This window comes from Anabrus simplex, chromosome 2 (assembly GCF_040414725.1).
Source record: "Anabrus simplex isolate iqAnaSimp1 chromosome 2, ASM4041472v1, whole genome shotgun sequence".
Taxonomy (NCBI): domain Eukaryota; kingdom Metazoa; phylum Arthropoda; class Insecta; order Orthoptera; family Tettigoniidae; genus Anabrus; species Anabrus simplex.
In genome coordinates, this window is record NC_090266.1 from 671485656 (window position 1) to 671510694 (window position 25039).

The window sequence follows — 25039 nt, forward strand, 5'->3', positions numbered from 1 at the left end:
ATTGCTATCCATAATAATTATGGATAGCAATGGATAGCATATTCAGTTATTGAATATGCTATTTTTCAAGTAATTTCTTTATTTCCTCATTGGCTCTTGAATCTTACATGCTTCAAAGGTTAGTACAGTATGTACTATATATTGAAGATAACATATCATCACTATACCTATCATTTAGAAGTAAATTAAGATGGAACATCGTCAAAATTCTATTTAAAATGTGGCGAATAATCTGAAATCTATACCTTTTTTAAATCTCAGTTTTGGAAAATGTTCAGTTATATTAAAAAGATGTATACACATGTGGAGTTCTGTGAAGTCATCTCCAGAAGAGGCATCTGTAATATTGATCCGTTGGGATCAAGCAGTCCAACTCGCCCAGTGCAAGGGTGGATACCGCCATCTAGAAAACATTAAACGTAAGGAACTTCATCTTATTTGTCTGTATTGAACTGAGATCACAATTAATTAAAGTCTATCAGGTTCCACCTTTTCAATACTAATACAATGTTGTTGGATGATATTTACAACATTATTTATTACAGTACATGTTTCGGTGCTCTATTATGTCACCATCATCAGCTGATTTAGAAAATGTGAAAAAAACTTGGCGATCTAAATATTAAACAAAATATTGTCATACTTAACTCATACATATACATATTTACATACAACAGAATATTTATTGGTTAAATCCTAATATTTATTGGTTAAATCCTAATAGATGTTTAGGATTTAACCAATAAATATTCTGTTGTATGTAAATATGTATATGTATGAGTTAGGTATGACAATATTTTGTTTAATATTTAGATCGCCAAGTTTTTTTCACATTTTCTAAATCAGCTGATGATGGTGACATAATAGAGCACCGAAACATGTACTGTAATAAATAATGTTGTAAATATCATCCAACAACATTGTATTAGTATTGAAAAGGTGGAACCTGATAGACTTTAATTAATTGTGATCTAGAAAACATAGTGGATGCTGTAATGGGGGTCTGTTACTGTTGTTCCACTGTCGGCAGCCCTGAAGATGATTTTCCGTGATTTCCCATTTTCACATCAGGCAAATGCTGGTGGTGTACTGTAATTAAGGCCACAGCCACTTCCTTCCCACTCCTAGCCCTTCCTATCCCATTGTTGCCATAAGACCTATCTGGGCCGGAACATCATAAAGCAAAAAGAGAGAGAAAAAAAAAAGGAATTGTTTTCGCGTGTCACTGTGCAATCAACCAAATTCAAAAGCTGCTGCGATAAGAGTAGATATATATTGCCAAAACTGCCCCACTTTCTCATGTGTAATGCTTTTAAATGGGAAAAATATTTTTTAATAAAAATATAATTTTATAGTCAAAAAGATTTATTTTCCTAAAAAAAATACGCACAGATACAAATATCTGTTTTCATATGGTCATCTGTAAAAAAAATGTAAAAATATGCACACAGGACAAAAAATAAATTGTAAAAACTGGAATAAAGGTTAATGACCAAATAAAAGACTAGTCTGCAGAATATGAAGACAGAGGAGAGCTGTGAGCAATGGTAAAGACTGATCAGTTGAAAGGATATGTAAAGCTGAGCTCACCAGGGTTAACGAGTCTCCTCTGTTCTAGTTTTCCATTTCATTTTGCCATCAAAATATTCAATGAACATGAGGAGGAGCTTGAACGTTGTAAGATCTGCACGACCTGGAGCAAACTATTTCAGTGCTGCTATTTCTGTTGTCCATCTAAAGTAAATACTCATAATAGTTTTGTACATAGTATATAGGCAGAAATGATTGCACAGGTTCTTATTGGATCTGTTTCATGATAAGAAACTTCCAAGTTATGAGAGTATAAATGAAATTGACCTGGTGTTTTCTCTCTTTAACCACTATTATGAGAGTAAGGTGTTACCCAATAAATTCTTCATTTCAGTGAATGTGTTGATCTAAAATTCTGATAAAAATGTCAAATAGAAACACTAGATGATGGGAGAATAGGAAAGGAAATGTAATTGAGCTAGATAGAAATATTCTGTTACAGGAGGAATTTTTAGAACAACTACTAGAGATAAGGGAATTAGAGGAGTACCTCACAAATCAAATAAAAGCCATCTTGCATGAACATCAAACAGGACAACATAGTTTAAACGGATGTATCTATGCTGAAATCTTTACTTAGAATTAACTTCCTTCTTGCATCTTCTAACGAACTCATTAAAGGAAACAAAACATAAAGTAGTCGAATCGATAATAGTCTGCAGTTTTTTTATTCATTTGTATCAATAATATGTTATATGTAACCAGTGGATTCTGAGTATCAAAGATTATCTTAACTATAGTTCAATAAGTTGATTAATTCCAAGATGATTTTCAGTTTAATTAATTGTTGATGAAAATAATCTAAATTGAGATTTAATTACAAAGATGTCATATTCATCAGATTTTAGAATTTTTATATTTTGTGTTCTAAGCAGTGGTTGTGAATTTGTATGTTCTTCAAGTGTCTTTACATTGTACTTACTAGGAGGAATTATCAGCCCTTTTGTGTTTCCTCCTTGTTCATAATACAGCATAGATTCAGGTATATTTTCTACTTAGTAGCCAATGGCATGTTCTATTTATACACAAAAAATTCTTACTTAGAAGTAATTCCCTTCTTGCATTTTCTAACGAACTCAACAGAGGAAGGAATACATAAAATCGGCCTCTCGCCGCTGGGTTCCGTGGTTCAAATTCTGGTCACTCCATGCGAGATATGTGCTGGACAAAGCGGAAGCGGGACAGGTTTTTCTCCAGGTACTCTGGTTTTCCCTGTGATCTTTCATTCCAGCAACACTCTCCATTATCATTTCATTTCATCTGTCAGTCATTAATCATTGCCCCAGGAGTGCGACAGGCCTCGGCAGCCAGCACAATTCCTATCCTCGCCGCAAGATAGGGGCTTCATTCATTCCATCCCTGACCCAGTCAATGACGGAAAACAGGTTGTAGATTTTCATTTTCAATGTAAATGTAAATACTGGCCAAGGAAAAGAACAAATATTACATAGAACACATGATAATGAGATTTTATGACTTGATTTTTCCCTTCAATAAGTCATCACTTTTCATGGAATTCTGAGAAATAGTCGTTTTTTTTGTAGTGATGCAGAAGTACTTTTCACATCTTCGACACATTACGTTTGTTTATCATCTATTTATGCCAGCCCCGCCGTGTAGGGGTAGCATGCCTGCCTATTACCTGGAGGCCCCAGGTTCGATTCCTGGCTAGGTCAGGGATTTTTACCTGTATCTGAGGGCTGGTTCATCTACCTTCAGCAGCACATTGCAATTTCTACAGGAATCTTGCACCCCAGGTCTGTTTGCTCGCCAGCTAAGTTCAGAAGGAGGAATTCCGACATGACGTACACGAAACAGAACAAGGAAACAATAGAACTCCAACGGCCAGGCCAACGGAAAACATTTCAGAGGCCCGGCGAGAGGCTAGAGGAGCTGGAAATATACGTCTGAAGCAAACATCACAAGCGCGATGTGCTGCACCAATGATATGATAGCGTCACAGTCATTTTGGCTAGGCATTGGTCTATGCGAGTAATGGCCCCAATCAAGGATACAACAGCGTACGAGAGGAGGGATTAATAAAAACAATTAGCGTGCGGGCTAGCTACCCTATTATTCGGCAAGATTCTGTGCAGGTAACATTGAGAGAAGTAATATTTACGCGAGTGCGGGTCAGAACTTGTTTCTTAATCGTGTGGGGACTTGAAATTTGGTTTAAGATGCTCGGTCTGCATTTCAATTATTCAAGATATTAAACTTTTGAGATGGCTTTATTTTGCAATTCCCGAGGGGAAGAAGAATTTCCAAATAGTCATTCAATGTTTAGTAGCTTGCCGGTGTAAACAGATTTTACGAGAACATCAGATTCAGTAATTTCCAGTCCTGCATTTAAATGAGAAATATTTGACCTAGTTACGGGATTAGATAAGAAGTTGTTCCACAACTGAATGGGAACTGGTTTCATGGTCAGTGGAAATTACCCAGGCTATAGTATTCTAGTAAATGGTAGGTTAACCTTGACCCAGTTTTCTACACCATGAACGAAGGGGTGTTTTAAACATCCAGAAGCAGCGACGGAGACTACAAGATCACCACTTCAACGCCAGAAGAATGGAGACCCAAGGACTGATCCGGTTCTTTACTGAAGGCACCACTTTTGATATGGCTGGCTAAAACGATGGGGTGCTGGCTGCCCCAATGGCTGCTGGCGATAAGTCAACGAAATAGATGAGTACAAAATTTTCAATGTAATTATGCGAGTATGAACGTGATTTAATGTTGCAAAAGGGGATAGGTTAGTTTTGATATTTAATTTCAGTAAATTTAGCTTTAGTTTGGAAGGATTACGCCCTATTTAAAGTAAATGTTAGGAAGCTTGTTAATGTAAATTGTTGATGAAAATAATCTAAATTGAGATTTAAATTCTATTTAAAATGTGGCGAATAATCTGAAATCTATACCTTTTTTAAATCTCAGTTTTGGAAAATGTTCAGTTATATTAAAAAGATGTATGCACATGTGGAGTGCTGTGAAGTCATCTCCAGAAGAGGCATCTGTAATATTGATCCGTTGGGATCAAGCAGTCCAACTCGCCCAGTGCAAGGGTGGATACCGCCATCTAGAAAACATTAAACGTAAGGAACTTCATCTTATTTGTCCGTATTGAACTGAGATCACAATTAATTAAAGTCTATCAGGTTCCACCTTTTCAATACTAATACAATGTTGTTGGATGATATTTACAACATTATTTATTACAGTACATGTTTCGGTGCTCTATTATGTCACCATCATCAGCTGATTTAGAAAATGTGAAAAAAACTTGGCGATCTAAGTATTAAACAAAATATTGTCATACTTAACTCATACATATACATATTTACATACAACAGAATATTTATTGGTTAAATCCTAATATTTATTGGTTAAATCCTAATAGTATTAGTATTGAAAAGGTGGAACCTGATAGACTTAATTAAACTGAAAATCATCTTGGAATTAATCAACTTATTGAACTATAGTTAAGATAATCTTTGATACTCAGAATCCACTGGTTACATATAACATATTAATGATACAAATGAATAAAAAAACTGCAGACTATTATCGACTACTTTATGTTTTGTTTCCTTTAATGAGTTCGTTAGAAGATGCAAGAAGGAAGTTAATTCTAAGTAAAGATTTCAGCATAGATACATCCATTTAAACTATGTTGTCCTGTTTGATGTTCATGCAAGATGGCTTTTATTTGATTGGTGAGGTACTCCTCTAATTTCCTTATCTCTAGTAGTTGTTCTAAAAATTCCTCCTGTAACAGAATATTTCTATCTAGCTCAATTACATTTCCTTTCCTATTCTCCCATCATCTAGTGTTTCTATTTGACATTTTTATCAGAATTTTAGATCAACACATTCACTGAAATGAAGAATTTATTGGGTAACACCTTACTCTCATAATAGTGGTTAAAGAGAGAAAACACCAGGTCAATTTCATTTATACTCTCATAACTTGGAAGTTTCTTATCATGAAACAGATCCAATAAGAACCTGTGCAGTCATTTCTGCCTATATACTATGTACAAAACTATTATGAGTATTTACTTTAGATGGACAACGCGCAGCCGCCTGAGCCACAGAGGCTTTATATTTACATTCTAATTGATTATTTTAAAATATCCATTACAATAGCAACTATGTAAGCAACTCCAATGTCTTCCTTCCAATTTTTTATTTAATTTTTGACAAATGTCTTGATTCACATTTTGTTGTTTGATGTTTGTGCGCCTGTATATTTACTCGATTTCCCTTTATTTTCTGTAAATTGATTGATATCTATTGAAATTCAATAAATAGTGGAATATTAAAAATTGAGAAATAAATAAGTTCACTCACATTTTTACTTTACATTTAAATGGAGAGTCCTCATTTAAGCACTTGGGCATCAATATAAAAAAATTACTCCATAACACTTCTCATAAACCTATTTCAACATGTATAAACAAGTTTCATCAAAATCTCTCAACGTGTACTACGTTGGGTCTCCGGAGGATAGATGGTATTTATTCTGGATTTAATTAGCTTTATTACGCTATCTTTCGGAATAAAATGTAGTGCATCTCTTGTTTTAACATCAGTGGGAACTGCTGTTGCATCTATTCTCTTTTCCTAGACTTCAAATACTTCTTTTATTTGAGTTTCTGAGTATATTACAAGTATTCCAAGATGTTTTTTTTTTTTTTTTTTTTAACAATAGATATTTTTCTGATTCAGCACTCATATCAGAATGTATGAATGATAAAGGTAATCTTAGTTTTTAGTTCATTGTTGTCATCTGTCTTGTCAAACACTTTTGTCCCAAGTTCCAATACTTTGCTAGTTATATTATGCACTCCATTTGTTACAGGAACAATTTTTGTTCTTGAAATACTGTTTCTATTTCTTCTTTAGTGTAATAATTCTTCAAATCAGGGACACTTCTGCCTGTAATTGACTTTGTTTTTTTTAAAATATTCTTTGGTGACTACATCACATGTATTGATAGGTCCCAATACATTAACCAATCTTCTCTTGAGGAAATTAATGTAATTTTCATATGGCTTAAATATCTTTCAGTACTTTGTTAATGCTACTCATCTAACTCTTCTTCTGTAAAGCCTAATTAGGGATGAAGCTGGTTTCCAAAAATGTCCAACGGCCATTTATTATGTCTAAAATTTCAATCAACTTACCATGTCCTTCGGAGAATAATTTCAAAGCAGACACAAGAGTCTGCAGATGTATTCGTCGTAGTTGTATATTCTATCTACAGTGATGAATAAGTGGTCGGACTTGAAGTAATCAGCTAGTTCCTTGGGTGCATGTGAATGTGAATTTTTCATTACTTTTCTTGAAGTATTAAATCAAGTGAATACCTTCATGATCACAAGTATCTTAATTTGCAATGCTTGGTTCAAATTTTTTAGGTTTCCCTGGCATCTCGTCAGTCATGAGCACACCTTTAAGATGTTTAATATTCAATTATTTAACATATTTTTCTATATAAACATATTTAGCAGAGGAGGATATTGTTTGATCATTGAATTTAACTTGTCGTCTAAAAGAATCCCTTTACCTGCGTTACTTCTCAATGCATCAATCATTTTCTGTAAACCGTATTTTACTAGGAGTGATCAAATAGTTGGTAGCAGGCAGCTGCTTTTCTTTTCTATGGTTAGATTGTGTCTCTTCAGCTCCTCCAGTTCAGCACGGTTCTTTTGTTTATTGTGGACAGCGTTTGCAATTCCAGTAGCTCTTCTGGATAATGCACCAGCAGCACTTATGTAGAAAGTTTTGTCAGACCTGAACCTTGTTTCCACCCCGCTGTAAATCCTCATATACTCCTTCTTGAGTACAGGTATGGCAAATATTAGAAGTAAATTTAAATTCTCATTTTTCATTGTTTGATTCTTAAAAAATTAAATAGAAACAGATTTAGGTTTACCTTTACTACTAGGACCATAGTTGATGCTAAACAGACTCATTTATACACAATGCATTTACAATCTGAATCCATTCTGATTGAGTTCAATACCCATACCTAACTTAATTTTTATACACATAGCTCCAGCAACAGCTGCTGGAACAGCTCTTTCCTTCAAGTCTGCATCTTTACTCAGTACTCTTTCGTGTGCCTCTTGTTATAGTTCCTTATCAGCTTCTTGTCGTATTCCAAGTCTTCATAGTGTGTATATGCAAATCATGCCACTTACAAGCCTCATCTAGGAAATTTGTTCCCACATCTCGCAGTGCTAATCTTTTATCTAGTATATTCCATGGTCTGTAATAATTATAGCCTGGAATAATCATCTCAGGTATAGGTAACTTATTTAAAGCCCAGTTAACCTTTACCATCCTTTTCCATGCTTTTCTGACTTCCAAAAATTATGAGGAAGATTGCTTCAGAATGAAATAAGTATGGAGAATACCTTTAGGGCAATTAACAGTAAAGTCACTAAACTTGCTTGTCAGCATCTGTATGATCCCAATATTTTCATAAGAATTATTGTTAACATCATTCTCTTCACCATGAATGATTGACAATGTATTGATCAAATCTTGAACACTGGGTGAGTTGGCCATGCAGTTAGAAGCGTGCCGCTGTGAGCTTGCGCTTCCAGGAGATAGTGGGTTCAGATCCCACTGTTGGCAGCCCTGAAGATGGTTTTCCGTGGTTTTACATTTTCACACCAGGCAAATGCTGGGGCTGTACCTTAATTAAGGCCGCGGCCGCTTCCTTCCAACTCCTAGGCCTTTCCTGTCCCATCGTCGCCATAAGACCTATCTTGTGTTGGTGCGACGTTAAGCCACTAGCAAAAAAAAAAAAAGTTCTTGAACATCATTCATCCAGACGTATTCTACTGGTTTTTCTGTGTGGTGTTTCACAAATACTGTACCAGTTTTGGGAATTATGCTTACAGACTTCGATGTTGTTTTCTTTCATATACCTTTATCTCCATTTGTTTCCACAAAGGAAGTAGAATAAGCATTCATTTATCTCCACTACATGGTCATAGTGTTCCCTTAGTCACATCATAGTCTTCTTAAATCAAATTTGCATCTCTTGCTATTTCCTTGTAATAATCTAAAAATCATATTTTATATAATCCCTCTTCAATACCATGTACACACAAATAATCTGCACACCTTAATTTTAGGACCCAATCTTCAGCTTGAGGCAATTAATGGAAAAGTAAGGGGAATATGGAAAGGATTTGGTCATGATATTCGTAAATCTAACAAAGGCATACGATAATGTTCCCAGGGAGATGGTGTGGGAAACCATGGCCAAAAAGAGACTGGGTACATAAATTTGTAAAAATGGTGCAAGCAGTGTACATAAACTGTGTCAGCAGCGTACAGACTCTGTTTGGAAAGACAGAATGGTTTAGAAATGAAACTGGACTATGACAGCGGAGTGTGCTGTCACCTCTTTTGTTTCTAATGGTTATGGACAAAATTGTAAAGGAGACAGAGGGAGCCTATGGGAATAGGGAGATGAAGTTATTACTATTTGGAGACAATATTGTGGTCTTCTGATCAAACAGCAAAGTACAAGAACAACTTGATGCACTGAACAAAAAAAAAAAAATGAAAAGCATTGTGAAAGTTAGTGGTCAAAGCCTTAAAATTGCTGACAGTTTCAAATACCTAGGGAGTGAATTATTGCAGAATACAAGACTGGACATGGAGATTAGAAAAAGGGTGCAACAGGACAATTCATACTACCAGAGTGTAGGAAACCTAGTCGGGAATAAGGAAGCATGAAGGAAGTGTAAAGAGATTATGTACAAAATGTACTATGCACCCATATTTACCTATGCAGCTGAGACATGAACAGTGACAAGTAGGAAGGAGGCTAGAATTCAAACCAACAAAATGGAATACCTAAGGAAGACAAGGAAAGACAGAGAAACAAAGATATGGGAAGAGAGGTCGGAATGGAAAACCTAAATGAGAGAATTGATAGGAGTAAGCTAAGGGGGTTTGGAATTGTAAAGAGGATGGAGGAGGAAAGTAAAAAATTGCCACATAGACAATCGATCAGGTCTGAACATCTGAAAGTTACTGAAATATCTTCTGCTCACAACATAAGAAACTTGCATGAATAATAATAACATTATACACAAAAATTGATTCTAATCTTCGGAACTTGAAATACAAAACTGTGTTCAAGGAACTCGTGAATCAAACACTAATTTACACTCACCTTGATATTCAAATAGTCATCAGCATTTTTGGATCCAAACTCCTCCATCTCACACATACTCGTTCACACATCATGCAAGAAATCCCAGAAAACATGATGGCATGTTTCTGTAGACTTTGAGCTCCCATTAATAATAATTTAATCTAGTCCTTCCTGACTTTATTTTTTATTTTTTATTTTTTTTGCTAGTTGCTTTACGTTGCACCGACACAGATAGGTCTTATGGCGACGATGGGACAGGAAAGGGCTAGGAGTGGGAAGGAAGCGGCCTTGGCCTTAATTAAGGTACAGCCCCAGCATTCGCCTGGTGTGAAAATGGGACACCACAAAAACCATCTTCTGGGCTGCCGATAGTGGGGTTCGAACCTACTAACTCCCGAATACTTCCTGACTTTAATTTGAATCCTTATTTACATTTACATTTAAGCCCCGAGACGTACACTGCGTCTCAAACATCAAAACAAAACAAATCAAAATAAATGAGCCTAATAAGAAACTGACTCATAAAATAAATGACACTAACCATTCAGCTAAAAGTCTGCAGGAAATGGAAAGAAAGCTAGCTGTGACCTTATACAAATGGTCCACATTTACTTTACAATTATATTTACATTAACAAGCTTCCTAACATTTACTTTAAATAGGGCGTAATCCTTCCAAACTAAAGCTAAATTTACTGAAATTAAATATCAAAACTAACCTATCCCCTTTTGCAACATTAAATCACGTTCATACTCGCATAATTACATTGAAAATTTTGTACTCATCTATTTCGTTGACTTATCGCCAGCAGCCATTGGGGCAGCCAGCACCCCATCGTTTTAGCCAGCCATATCAAAAGTGGTGCCTTCAGTAAAGAACCGGATCAGTCCTTGGGTCTCCATTCTTCTGGCGTTGAAGTGGTGATCTTGTAGTCTCCGTCGCTGCTTCTGGATGTTTAAAACACCCCTTCGTTCATGGTGTAGAAAACTGGGTCAAGGTTAACCTACCATTTACTAGAATACTATAGCCTGGGTAATTTCCACTGACCATGAAACCAGTTCCCATTCAGTTGTGGAACAACTTCTTATCTAATCCCATAACTAGGTCAAATATTTCTCATTTAAATGCAGGACTGGAAATTACTGAATCTGATGTTCTCGTAAAATCTGTTTACACCGGCAAGCTACTAAACATTGAATGACTATTTGGAAATTCTTCTTCCCCTCGGGAATTGCAAAATAAAGCCATCTCAAAAGTTTAATATCTTGAATAATTGAAATGCAGACCGAGCATCTTAAACCAAATTTCAAGTCCCCACACGATCAAGAAACAAGTTCTGACCCGCACTCGCGTAAATATTACTTCTCTCAATGTTACCTGCACAGAATCTTGCCGAATAATAGGGTAGCTAGCCCGCACGCTAATTGTTTTTATTAATCCCTCCTCTCGTACGCTGTTGTATCCTTGATTGGGGCCATTACTCGCATAGACCAATGCCTAGCCAAAATGACTGTGACGCTATCATATCATTGGTGCAGCACATCGCGCTTGTGATGTTTGCTTCAGACGCATATTTCCAGCTCCTCTAGCCTCTCGCCGGGCCTCTGAAATGTTTTCCGTTGGCCTGGCCGTTGGAGTTCTATTGTTTCCTTGTTCTGTTTTGTGTACGTCATGTCGGAATTCCTCCTTCTGAACTTAGCTGGCGAGCAAACAGACCTGGGGTGCAAGATTCCTGTAGAAATTGCAATGTGCTGCTGAAGGTAGATGTTCCCGGCCAGTTACTAGAACGAAGCGTGTTTTTTAAGTAAGGTCCGTTTTTTTTTGTAGACACTAGTAGTTCGCGCGCATATCGCAACGAGCGCTTGTGTCGTGTACTGGCATGCCTCGGGAACAACTTTGCTCAGTTTCAGCTCTGTAGCTAACCTGTACGGTTCTGTTCTGTGCTTTCAAAATGTTTAAGACTATCAACACGCCCGCCGCATGTGAGGTTCGGTCAGTGATACGGTTTTTGTCAGCAAAGAACCTGTCTGCTGCAGAAATTCATCGACAGATTTCGAAGTGTACGGTGATACTGTTATGAGTGAAAGCAAAGTGCGTAAGTGGGTACGACAATTCAAAGATGGCCGTGACAACGTCCATGATGAGGACCGCTCCGGTCGCCCTTCTTTGTTACGGACGATTTGGTGGCTTCAGTCGAAGCAAAAATTCGTGAGAACAGGCGTTTCACAATAACAGGTATCTCAAACAAATTTCCTGATGTGTCGAGATCCGTGCTTTACAACATTGTTTCTGAACACCTAAAGTTTAGGAAACTGTGCTCCCGTTGGGTCCCGAAACACCTAACAGAGGACCACAAAAACCAAAAATTTGAGTATGCAATGAAGTTCTTGACTCGTTATGATGAAGAAGGTGACGGCTTCTTGAGTCAGATCGTAACTGGAGACAAAACATGGGTTTTGCATATCACGCCCGAATCGAAGCAACAGATCATGGAATGGAGATACACACACTCGCCTGTAAAGGTGAAGGCCAAACAGACTCTGTCCCAGCGCAAAATCATGGCGTCGGTGTTTTGGGACAGGCATGGTGTTTTGTTGGTCGACATCATGCAGCGAGGAACCACTATCAATGCAGAAGTATACTGCCAAACCCTGAGAAAGCTACGCAGAGCGATTCAAAACAAAAGATGCGGCATGCTGACAAAGGAAATTGTCCTTCTCCATGACAATGCAAGATCTCACACTGCAGGTCAGACCCGTGATTTATTGGACAGTTTTGGCTGGGAAGTTTCAGACCACCCACCCTACAGTCCTGATCTTGCGCCGAGCGATTACCATCTGTTCCTCCACCTCAAACATCACCTCAGTGGCAACCATTACAATGATGACAACAATGTGAAAACGGCAGTGAACTCTTGGTTATCGGAGCAGGCGGCAAGTTTCTATGAAGAGGGTATTTTAAAATTGGTTACGAGGTATGATAAGTGTTTGAACAAACTTGGCAACTATGTCGAAAAATAGAGTGAAGTATGTACTTTCTGAATATAACTTTACTTTTTTGAAATAACCTTTCGTTGTGTACTTATTTTCAAACGGACCTTACTTAAAAAACACGCCTTGTACTTAATAAAATAAAATCTTCTTTATACGTTTGGATAGATGACTGATAAAATAAATGAGCATTTCAATAAGGGCTCAGTACGTCCTTCCTATTTTTCCACAAATATTTGCTGTGATTCCAAGCATTTCACAGCCTCCTCTGAACTTACCATCCGTTAAGACCTCTTTTCAATAATAAAGCTCTTCACGAAAATCAGATATCCATAGTGGCCCTACAGGAAACAAGGTACCCAGATGAAGAGATTTTTGAATCTGAAGGCTACCGATTTTTCAAGAGCAAAGCGCAAAGAGGAATCCTCAATGGAGCTGTGATGCTTGGAACCGCGTTTGCTGTTAGAACCAAGATCCTTAAATCGGTTGCAAATTTTGAACCTGTGAATGACAGATTGTCTATACTCACAATTAAATGCGCGAACAAAACCTACGCCCTAGTTAACGCACATGCTCCTACAAACGATAAGAACAAGCCTGATCCAGACGAAGTTGATAATTTCTGGGACCTACTGGATGAAAAATTGAACAAAATCCCCAAACACCATGTCAAGCTTCTTTTGGGTGACTTCAATGCCCAACTAGGTCGTGAGCAGAAGTACAAGAAAGTTATAGGAAATTACCCTGCTCACAAAAGAACCAATCCCAACGGCAAAAGACTGGTGACCATTTGCGAAAATCACAACCTGCAGGTCATGTCGACCCACTTTCGCCATCTACCCAGAAAGCAAATGACTTGGCGTTCTCCCATCCAAGCTCTCGGAGAGTTCCAAATTGATCATGTTGCGATTTCCAGGAGAAACAGCCCTGAGATTATGAATGTCAAGGTAAAGAAAGGCATCAATGTGGCCTCAGATCATTATATGTCTCTTATCAAATTCAAACCAATTCCCGCAAACACAAGGAAGACAACCAAACAGATCACACGCTTCGACAATGATAAACTTTGGCAAAGGGTCGAGGAGTTCCAGGAGAAGGCTAGACCAAACGACTGTGACTTTAACAACGCCAAAAGTCTCCTTGTTGAGGCCGCCAAAGACGTTGCAGAAATCAAGAGAAGCAAAAAGCATGCCTGGTGGAATAGTACCTGCGAATCAGTCCTCCAAGAAAGACTCAATGCGTGGAAACAGTACAACTCTACGAAATCAGAAAATGATTGGGAAACCTACAAAACCCAACGTGCCCAAGCAGCTAGGTTGTTCAGAACTGAGAAACGTAAATACGAAAAATCTCTCATTGAAAAGATAGAACAAAACTTTAGGAAGAATGAAAGCAGAGAGTACTACAGAGCCTTCAAACACAAACTCACTGGCTATAAACCACCATCTCTATGCTTTGAGCGAACGGACGGCACACTGGCGACGTCAAATGAAGAAAATTGCAGCATTCTGGCGGATTACTTCAAGAATTTACTTAATTGCTCTAAACCGCAAAACGCCATTGAGACCAAGGAACCCTTACTCAGGTACCCAGATTCCAGACCACCCGACAGAGATGAAATCAAGCGCCACATTGCCCGTCTCAAAAATAACAAAGCACCGGGGGAAGACTCAGTAGTAGCAGAACTATGGAAATATGCCCCAGAAGAATCACTTGATATCTTGCAAAAGCAAATAGAAGAAATTTGGAACAAGGAGACCCTACCCGAAGATTGGAAAATAGCTTTGATCCATCCATTACACAAAAAAGGCAGCATGAAGAACATCAACAACTACAGAGAACTGTCTTTGCTACCCGTGACTTACAAAATTCTATCACTTGCCATCCTGGAGCGTTTGGAAGCACAAGTCGAACATCAAATAGGTGAATACCAAGGAGGGTTCATAAAAGGTCGCTCAACAGCTGAACAGATCCAAAATCTGAAAACGATCATCAGGTATTGTACACTAAGATCCAAGCAGTATGTGTCTGTCTTTGTGGACTTTAAGAAAGCGTACGACTCCATTGACCGGGAAGTCCTGCTAAACATCTTAAATGAATTTGGAGTTGATTTGAAACTGCTGGCATTAATTAGAGCCACCCTGACTGATACAAAATCCAAGATGAAGTTCCACGGATGTCTCTCGCATTCCTTTGACATCAAAACAGGGGTCCGACAAGGTGATGGGCTATCCCCGATACTCTTCAACTGTGTTCTTGAAAAGATCATCAGAACCTGGCGGGTGAGATTACAGGAAACCAACTACAGTCCATTGAGAATAGGAACCAAATCCAAGGGGATCGCAACAGACTGCTTAGCATTTGCTGATGATATTGCTGTTCTCTCAACCGACATAGAAACCGCTAGAGCTCAAGTTGAAATTTTAAAGGAAATTGCCGAACAAACTGGTTTGCATATATCGTTTGAGAAAACAGAAGTAATGACTAACATCAAAGAGGCTCCACCAAAACTCCGTACAAAATACGGGGACATCACCCGAGTAGACAAATTCAAATACCTGGGTGAGATCATCATGAAAAATGGACTGGACAAAGAAGCACTTCAGGAGCGAGTACGCAAACTGGAAATAGCCTACCAAACATCCTGCACAATCTACAACAAAAAAATGCCTTTCCCAAAACACCAAGATACGTCACTATGAAACAGTTCTGAAGCCAGTAGTTCTATATGCAGCCGAAACCCTGTCTCTAAATGCCAACAAAGGACTCCTTGAAGAACTGGAGAAAAGAGAACGCAAAATTGTGAGAGGAATCTTAGGATCAAAGTACAGAAATGGAATCCATCAAAAGAGATCCAACAAGGAAGTCTACAGCAAAATAGAGAAAATTACCGACACAATCAGAAAAAGACGGGCACAATTTTACGGTCATCTGAAAAGAATGGACAGAAGAAAGTTAACTAAAGAAATCTTTCACTTTTTGATTCAAACCCCAAAACCACAATTCCCTGGTTTAGAAATACCAAAGAAGACCTGCAAATGCTACATATCTCAGCTGAAGACGCCTTTAACAGAGTTCTCTTCCGCAAGAAAATATTGACGAATGGGCTAAACCGAGACGAGCAACCGAAGAGAAGACATGGTGCCCCTTGGACAGAGGAGCGTAATAAGCAGGCCCACTCACAGAGAATGAGGGAAATTTGAGCTCTAAAGAAGGCCAAGTTCAGTGTCAAATGCAACAAGACTTAATGTGGTCCTTGATGGCCCCAGCGAATTATATATAATAATAATAATAATAATAATAATAATAATAATAATAATAATAATAATAATAATAATAATAATAATAATAATAATCATCATCACCTTTCTTCACTAATTTTATATATTCATCTCTAATTTTCATTGATTTACGTACATCATCATTAGTAGAAGAGCAGTCTTCAAACTGTGATGTTGGCAGAATATCCACCTCCTCTACAACTTCATCCCACAACTCGCACTTTTGAACATCTTCCTCTCCTGACAGGGTTCTGAGAAAGTATAAAATATCCTCAACTTTCTGAATTGTTAATTGCTTTACGTTTGACCACCTTCCTACCGGTAACTGCATTCCTTATGAAACATGTATTTTGATAGATATTTTCCTTTGGACATTTATTAAAATCCTCAATACCAGCCTGCTTAGAAACTTTGCTTTTACATTCCTAATGACGCCTTTATCCAAAAGTTGAATTAATGATTTACAATTTGGTGGAAGAAATTCCTACTATGTGTTCTGTAGGTGCAAGTTTACTACACAATGTGCAGAACAGTTGTCTGAGAAGGATTTTTCTTTTGTCTCTTTCCATAGGCTTGTCGAGGTCAAGAAACCACTTTTCTAAAAGTTCTCTAGCCATCCAAACACGATTATTTGCTAGCACGTTGGATTCTTATAATTATGTATAACAAATGGTTCCAGTTTTTTTGTCCCCGTAGCATTATAACGCAACAGTGCAATGATTCTTTATTTGTTTTGTTTACCACTGATGCATTTTATCCCTTTCTAACTCATTGTCTTATTCGGCAGCTGACAGTATCAATTGCAAACATCATCTGGGCAAAACTCTTTTGTTATCACTTGAAGCCTTCCAATTTTCTATTCCTTGAATATGTCACCGTCCATATCTTTCCCTTTCTCACTAAGCACTTACTAGGCAATGCTATAGCATTCATGAAACCTAAAAAGCCAGGTGGAACTTGTTGTGAAGTCACTTATTTGTAGATTTCAAGGTGAATTCTTGAGTTTTTTCTTGTACTATTGGGCCAGTCACCCTAACTTTATTATCATACACTTTTTTAAACCATGTATCCGCTGCTCTTTCCAACCTGATGTGGTCTCCTATACATATTCGTTTCCTTTCCAGAGAAAATGTTGATGTCTTGTAAATTTTCATAATTTTTTCTTGATCCTGTATTATTGTTGACAGGGTTGTTAGAGCAATGCAGTATAGCTGAGCAATATAATTTTGTTTCTGTCCATTCTCTGCTACTTTAAGAATCTTCACTTTATCTTGTAACATTATATTTTTGTGTTTTGGTCCCATTGTGAATAATGGGCGGAACACACTGTCTTCGGTAGGAGCAAGCCAGTCTGGAGTGGGTCGAAATGAAAACTTATGCATGCATCGAGCAGCAGCTCACCACCTGCTTATCACATGAGAACTCCAGCCTGTTCTAGCAAATGTACTTTTCCTTCCTGACATGTTCCCATTGTAGAGGCCTATATTGGGCCATTCTAACTTAAAAGCCTCAGTGGCTCACATCTAGGAGAGAACTGTACTGTAATCTCGTATGAGAGAGACAGATACTGCAAAGGTGAGTAGCCGAGGGGCAACACATGTTGATGGGTTGATGGGCTGGCACAGGCTCTGTAAGTGTGCCCTGGCCACCTGTGCCCGAGTTAGAATAGCCTGTTATACATTATATCTCAAACCAGTGCCCCAAAATCGGCCATATTTCTATACACATTACTGAAAAATATGTAATTGTGATGTACATTGCCTGAAGAAATTCACAGTAAATACGTTATTTTGCTTTTGGGATTTGAAATTAGTTCATTTATATGAATGGTACTTTTTGTTGCAGTCTCCATGGCTAAATGGTTAGCGTGCTGGCCTTTGGTCACAGGGGACTCGGGTTTGATTCTCAACGGGGTCGGGAATTTTAACCATCATTGGTTAATTTCTCTGGCATGGGGGCTGGGTGTATGTGTCTTCTTCATCATCATTTCATCCTCATCACGACACGCAGGTCGCCGACGGGTGTCAAATTAAAAGACCTGCATCTGGCAAGCCGAACTTGTCCTTGGACACTCCCGTCACTAAAAGCCATACACCATTTCATTTCATTTTTTGTTGCACTACGTTATGTGATTCCATTTTACACTACTGGGGAGAGAGAGTGAAACATCCTGTTTCATGGTACAAAAACTGCATGAAATCTATATCTGCAAGATAAAATCATTATAAATAGGTAGTAAGCTGCAAAACACGCAGCAACATGTGTTAGAAAGGGACCTTCTCAACAGAATCATTGTGGTTCTTGTACGGTTCGGTAAGTGATGTGCCCCCCCTCCCCCCACTCCAGTATGATGAGTGGTGGTCATTCAGTAATGCACATTGTCATACATGTGCCTTATGTTGTCCTTAGATTTCTCCATTCCTTCCCAAGGTGCACATGGAGATCAGCAAGGATCATCACAGGCGCAGCAGCATTTCTTTCCTCTTTCATGACAAGTAGAGCTGTCTGGCTCTGGAGATGATGCGCCGACCCAGCTGGTTCCTCATAGGTTCTATTGGCAAAATATCTGGTGATTTTGGCAGCCAAGTAGCATGTCACTACCCTGTAGAGTCTATCAAACCATGGCTTTAGTAAGTGGCCAATCGTCTTGCTGCAAAATACCATTCAGCATACTCTAGAGCAGGGATGGCGAACCTTTTCCAACTAGTGTGCCATTTTAAGTCTGGTTTATTATTCTTAACTGTTGACTGTACCACTTGTTATTTTCCTTTAAGGAATGCCTACAATCTTCAACATACCCCCACCCACGCAAGTTCCTTTCCAAATTCAAAATTATGTTTCATAATATTTTATTTATTTATTTATTTATTTATTTATTAATTACATATATACCTTGTAAATACATTTGTTACGGGGTGGTATTTTGCAAATGCTGCAACAAAAAAAGAACATTTTAAACATGTATGTTTTGAAAGTATATATTCAATTTGTAAAAAAAATATTATTGCCGGACGAGTTGGCCGCGCAGCTGTGAGCTTGCATCCAGTAGGTAGTGGGTTCCAGTCGCACTGTTGGCAGCCCCGAAGACGGTTTTCTGTGGTTTCCTATTTTCACACCAGGCAAATGCTGGGGCTGTATCTTAATTAAGGTCACGGTGGTTTCCTTCCCACTCGTAAGACTTTCCTATCCCATTGTCGCCGTAAGACTCGTCTGTGTTGGTGCGATGTAAAACAATTTGTAAGAAGATAAATATCATTAGATATAAAAATCAAAAATACTAATTTCGCCAATGAACTTCACTTCCTCCATTTGCTTCATTATCTTTCCATGTTGTCGTAGTTCGTATGCTCAACAATTGAATTAATTTCTACCTCATCACATTTCCGCAAGGAAATAATTTAAAAAAAAAACTATCCTTGCTTGTACGGTCACATCCATGCTTTCATCAAAACATACTGCATACATCTGGGAGTTATCCAAATTAGCTTTCAATTGCTGCGAAACTTCTTCACTCATTCTTATTATTCTATCCTTGACAGCAGTTCAGCTGGCTGGGATTCCTTTCATTCTATTAATTATTTGTTGTTTGTTAGGGAAGTTATCAAATAATGTATCGGATATCAATAAGGAAGTTCATTTTAAGAACTCACCGTCAGAAAGCGGTTTCACATGTATGCTGTACCATGCAGTGAGACAGATGAAAACAGGCGCATTGATGTTATTCCTTGGCCGGAAAGATGATACAAAAGGACTAGTTTGTTTTGTGTAATGTTCGATATTTTATGACACGAGCTCTCTTCTTTTTTTCATTTGACATGGAACAAACATTTTAATAATTAGTCTCGAAATGGCGCTTTACATTAAATGTGAGGGATACAATTGTTTTCAAACAGTCCAAATTCCCTTGTCCACTGTTCTTGAAAAATCCAGTCACTACCTTTGTTAAGTTTCTGTTCTTTTTGGCACCCGAAACATGTTTGCGAGGTCCGTATACAAAACCACCAGAAAACAACACTTATCTCAATTGGCTTTCGGACCTATCAGCATAGCAGTGTTGCCATATTTCATGTCCGGATGGAACTAATATTTAGATTTTCGATATTTATTTCTTACACATGAAACGCTATAAGGTATGTATTGTCTGTAATACAGGATGTATATAAAAACATTTTGTTCCTGTGGCGTGCCACCGAAATCGTGTTCGTGTGTCACCTCGTGACACGCGTGGCATAGGCTCGCCATCCCTGCTCTAGAGAAATGGTAGAAAATGGGATGGGGATATTGGTTGGCTGTCAGTAAACCCTACACAAACACCAGAGAGGTTCTCTAGTCATATCTAATGGCTGCCATACAGTAAATCTAGGTTTAAGGCCCTTATGTTGTTCTGCAATGTGCCCCAGTTAATTTCAACACCCACCCTCTGAGACACCATGTTCTCTTGTATCCATTATTAAAACCTAGAGTGTAGCCTGACTCATCTGAGAAAGCTGTCTTAACACCATTCCTGCCTCCATTGCTCCTATTCTCAGCACCACAGCAGGATGCTTGACGATGGATCGATGCCAGTGGCAATCTGTGCAGAGCCATTTACCTTCATTCAGTTGGCTCTGGACGGTCCTCTGGGTTACAAGTGATGTTAATCGTAGCCTCAAAGATCGCATGATCTGCGTGGATGTAGCACTCAGTTCCATTGCCACATGTTGCGTGCCATGCCTCTGTGCCTATAAATGGCGATGACGGGTGCCAGAACGTTGCCTACCTGATGTATGATCTCTATCGACGTGGTAATGCACCTTGTCACATACTGGGTCCATGGTCAATATAATGGGTTATTTGCCGAAATGACCACTATATGGCCCCGTTCAAACATTGACAGGGTTGATACTGTATTCATTGGCAATGACCGGGCATGCTCTATGGTCACGCTTTGTTGACAGTAGTGCCAATTGTGCCCTTGCAGTTGGCGCAGCAGCATTTCTTTCCTCTTAAGTGACAAGTAGAGCTGTCTGTGATGTTATCCATGTGTCACTGTACACATCTTCTTGGGGTCTATTTTTAACAGCATATTTTGTTCCTGGGACATTGTTTCCTGGATGTTTCACTTTCTCTGTCTAGTTGTGTGTGTATGTATACACTCTGGGGCACAGATTTGAACAAAAAACTGAAGCCGACTGCCTTAGTATTTAAAAGGCGATGAGACTCCTCATACTCTAATATTAGTATGTCCCGATATATTTGACCAAGCTATTTTACTAAAGAGGGAAATTCCTCATGTCTTCATTCAGTGAGTATTGGATAAAATTTCTTACGTTCAGTTCTTTGATCATTCAGTATTAATGCTGGAAATCATGAAAATGTTCTTCATATCTTAAATGTGAAATGTAATTCTGTGCACCCTGTCTCTACCAGTCCAAGTGGTGATTAATCTTCTAATGATCAAAAGATGGAAGAAATAATTTGGTGATGGACAACACCGAACACAAGTAGTATTTACTTAAATTGTTGGCTCATATGAGAATGATTAACAGAATATAATTTTTAACTGTTTGTTTTGTGAATTGTGTAGAAATACACCATGACTACATCATTAAATGTGTGACAAACTATTAGGTTGAAGTTCATTCCATTTTGAATCATAATTAATAACTAAGTAGGCATTATTCCTAATTTTATATTTCAGCCGGTTTATAGTTAAGAATTATTTTTATAAATTCTGTATTAATAATTTTCATTTGACTAGAGCATGGAACATTATAGCAGTATATCAAATATTATGTTAGCCTTTGATAATTTATGTATAATACGCCATTCTTCTACTTTCGTAAAATTACTGTGCAATATTTAGGCATATATATTCTTTTGCTTGAACTTACAATGTTTTTTCTTTGTCCCAGTGTCCAAACTGTGAAAATGTTTTGTCTTGTCCTCATATTTAATATCAGGCACCTGTGAATGATAGCTACATTTCTTCTCTTTTTTGCGAAGTATAGAGTGCAATGTGTTCTTTTCTTTTTAATTTATAATCTAAAACTTTTCTTACTACTAATTGCTAATTGCTTGCAGTTTGCTTCTTCATGAAAGAAAAAGTGTCATTAGTTTTAATATTTAAGAACATAATTTACTGCTACTTGAAGGTATTGTAATGTTGTCATATTGGCATACAGTATTTATGATATTTTGCTGAGAATGATTGTTAGTACCATATATGCCAATAGACTATATTAGAAATTATGTAAGTGGTAGCAGGAAGGTTTTATATTTGCAGAAGTACACATTCCGCATTCGGAGGAAGGCAGTTGAGCTCTTTACATCATGTGCAATGCTTGTAGCAGATTCATCTTCGTCATACAGGAAGAGATACTTGTATCCAGTTCTGCCAACGTATTGTACAAAGTTTATTCAGACCATCTCAAAGACTGACACTACTGCAAATGTTACTGCCCTGAAGTCAGAAGTAATGAAAGGTAGTACTATTTCTTAATTTCATGCTAATATTATTGCCTTTAAAAAAGATATTCTTTAGAAAATCCTAGTAAGAGATGTACCTGTTTACAGTGAATAGTTTTGATTATTACGTGATTGTTCTGAACTGATTTTATATATTAATCACTCGAGGTGGTTTGACGTACTGTGTACGTCCATTGTAGTATATTCATTCAGCCAGTTCAACGTACTACGAACAGCTAGTGCAGGGAGAAGTTAGAATGTCTATTACACATGCAACAGTGCTGCTTTCAGAATTTTTTTCACCTTATGACTCGAGAAGTTGTGTGCTTTCCTGCCATCTCTGTTTCATAGCTAGAACTGATATAAAATATACATAACATATAACTTTTGACTCATATCGATCAGGGATAGAACATGAAATGTACTCTATTGAGTTTCAAGGAAGTTGCTTGAGAATGAGGTTCAAAGAAGGTGTCACGTCCTTTCCTGCCATCTTGAGAATGATTTGTGAACTGTATCTAACTTGAAAATTCTTGCCACCTATGAAGGAGAAGTATCGAAAGCAAATACTTCACAGATACAGAGAGTATAAATTTTATAAATTCTGCTCACATGCTGCGAGAATCCCCGTGCGTGTGCCATATGGCTTGTGTTAAACCTGGAGAGATAAGAAATGTTGACAGTTGAGGCATCAGATGCTTAGCTCCTTTGCTCAGTTTGCTAGAAACAGTTGGATTTTTACCAGGTGTACACATGAGTCTCTTCTGGTTTCACTAAGAAATGGTGCCAGCGAACAGTATGAAGCATATGAATTTGACATGTCAGTTTGTTTGTCTGACCTTAACCTACCAACACACACAAGTTGAGTCCGTCAAACACTAGTGTCTGTGTTGTATCGTTCACTGATCATGTCGACGTTTGTACCTTTGTACTTTTCTTATTTAATCAAAAGAAAAAGGCTGTGGAAAGTCATCGTTTGTTGGTAGAAACATATGGTGAACATGCTCCATTGATTAGAACATATGAGACATGGTTTCGACAATTTAGACGTGGTGATTTCAATGTGAAAGACAGTGCGCGCTCTGGTAGACCACAAAAATGCGAAGACTCTTGAAACCCGGCAAAACTGTTAATGCACAACACTATCGCCAACAAATGATTAATTTAAATTACGCATTGATCAAAAGATGACCGAAATGGGCCAGAAGACATGGCAGAGTGATTTTGTTACACAACAATGCACCGTCTCACACAGCAAAACCAGTGATAGACATCTTGAAATCTCTTGGATAGGACATCCTTCTGCACTCGCAGTACTCCCCCGACCTGGCTCCATCTGACTATCACCTCTTCGCATCAATGGGGCACACGCTCACAGAGCAGCACTTCAGCAATTTCGGGTAAGTTGGAATATGGCTTGACAAATGGTTTGCCGCAAAAGACAAGCAGTTTTTCTAGTGTAGTATTCATAACTTACCTGAAAGATGGATGTAGTGTGTAGAAGCTAATGGCCAGTATTCTGAATAAACACAAAATTAATTTCCCTTGAAAATTACGTGTTTTCCTTACCACAAAAAACGGCAAAAACTTATGCATACACCTCTATTGTGAATCTGGATTCAATACGGAACCTAAAGAATGAAATTCTTAATGTTAAATACACCTGGTAAAGTGTGTTGTAAGGTTATTATAGTGATGGTTTAGTACACTACAGCGCAGAGGATAGTTTTGATCAAGTGCTGTTTGCACAAGAACAAGAAACCAGTTAAAAGGTGCCTTCCAAAATTTTGTAGACAGTTTCCCGGTTCTACAGTACCATCAAAGCGATGCATGCATCAACTTGTTCACAAGTGGCATAGTACTGGTTCCATAACTAATAAGAAAAAACAGCGAAGGAGAACAGCTCTCATACAGGAGAGGTTAGGAGATATACAGCAGAGTGTCTGCTGATACTGGAAATACTTGAAGTACTGGAATTTAATATAGGTACTGGAAATAATGAAAATATACTGGAATTTTGAACCATATACTGGAAAAATTATAAAATATACCGAAACAAATATTATCATTCTTTATAATTTACCGTGGATATTTGCATCCAAAAGTCCAGGTAATAATAATAAGAAGAATTGTTTAGGTTAGCATTATAACTTAAAGTGATTTTATTGAAAAGTAATACTTATGTAGTCCGGCCCCGTGGTGTAGGGGACAACGCGTCCGCCTGTCACCCGGCGGCCCCAGGTTTGATTCCCAGCCTGTTCAGGTGTTTTTAATTGTAAATGATTAATATCCTTGGCCTGGGGACTGGGTGTTTGTGTCCTTAACGTTCCTTTCCTCACGTTCAACACTTTACACTTCCGCCATTTACAAAATACACGCAGGGACACATATGGTGCAAGTAGGGGCAAAAGATCTTTCTAGGTCGACGCCCCGAACAAATAGCATTTAAATAAAAAACTTATGTAATACAGTAGTAACAGTACAGTTACTAGAATTTTAATAACTTGTGATATTCTTTAATAACCCAGTGTTGGGAAGTGACG

General features: G+C 37.9%; 1 protein-coding gene across 3 annotated transcripts in view; it reads left to right on the forward strand.

Moving 5' to 3' along the window:
- Positions 1-25039, forward strand: part of Ipo9 (Importin 9) — an 839375-nt gene that overhangs the window by 58623 nt on the left and 755713 nt on the right. For all 3 annotated transcript variants that reach the window (XM_067141231.2, XM_067141230.2, XM_068226247.1), the window contains one exon: positions 22315-22513. In XM_067141231.2, the coding sequence (XP_066997332.2) occupies positions 22315-22513 (199 nt within the window). The remainder of the gene's footprint in view (positions 1-22314; positions 22514-25039) is intronic.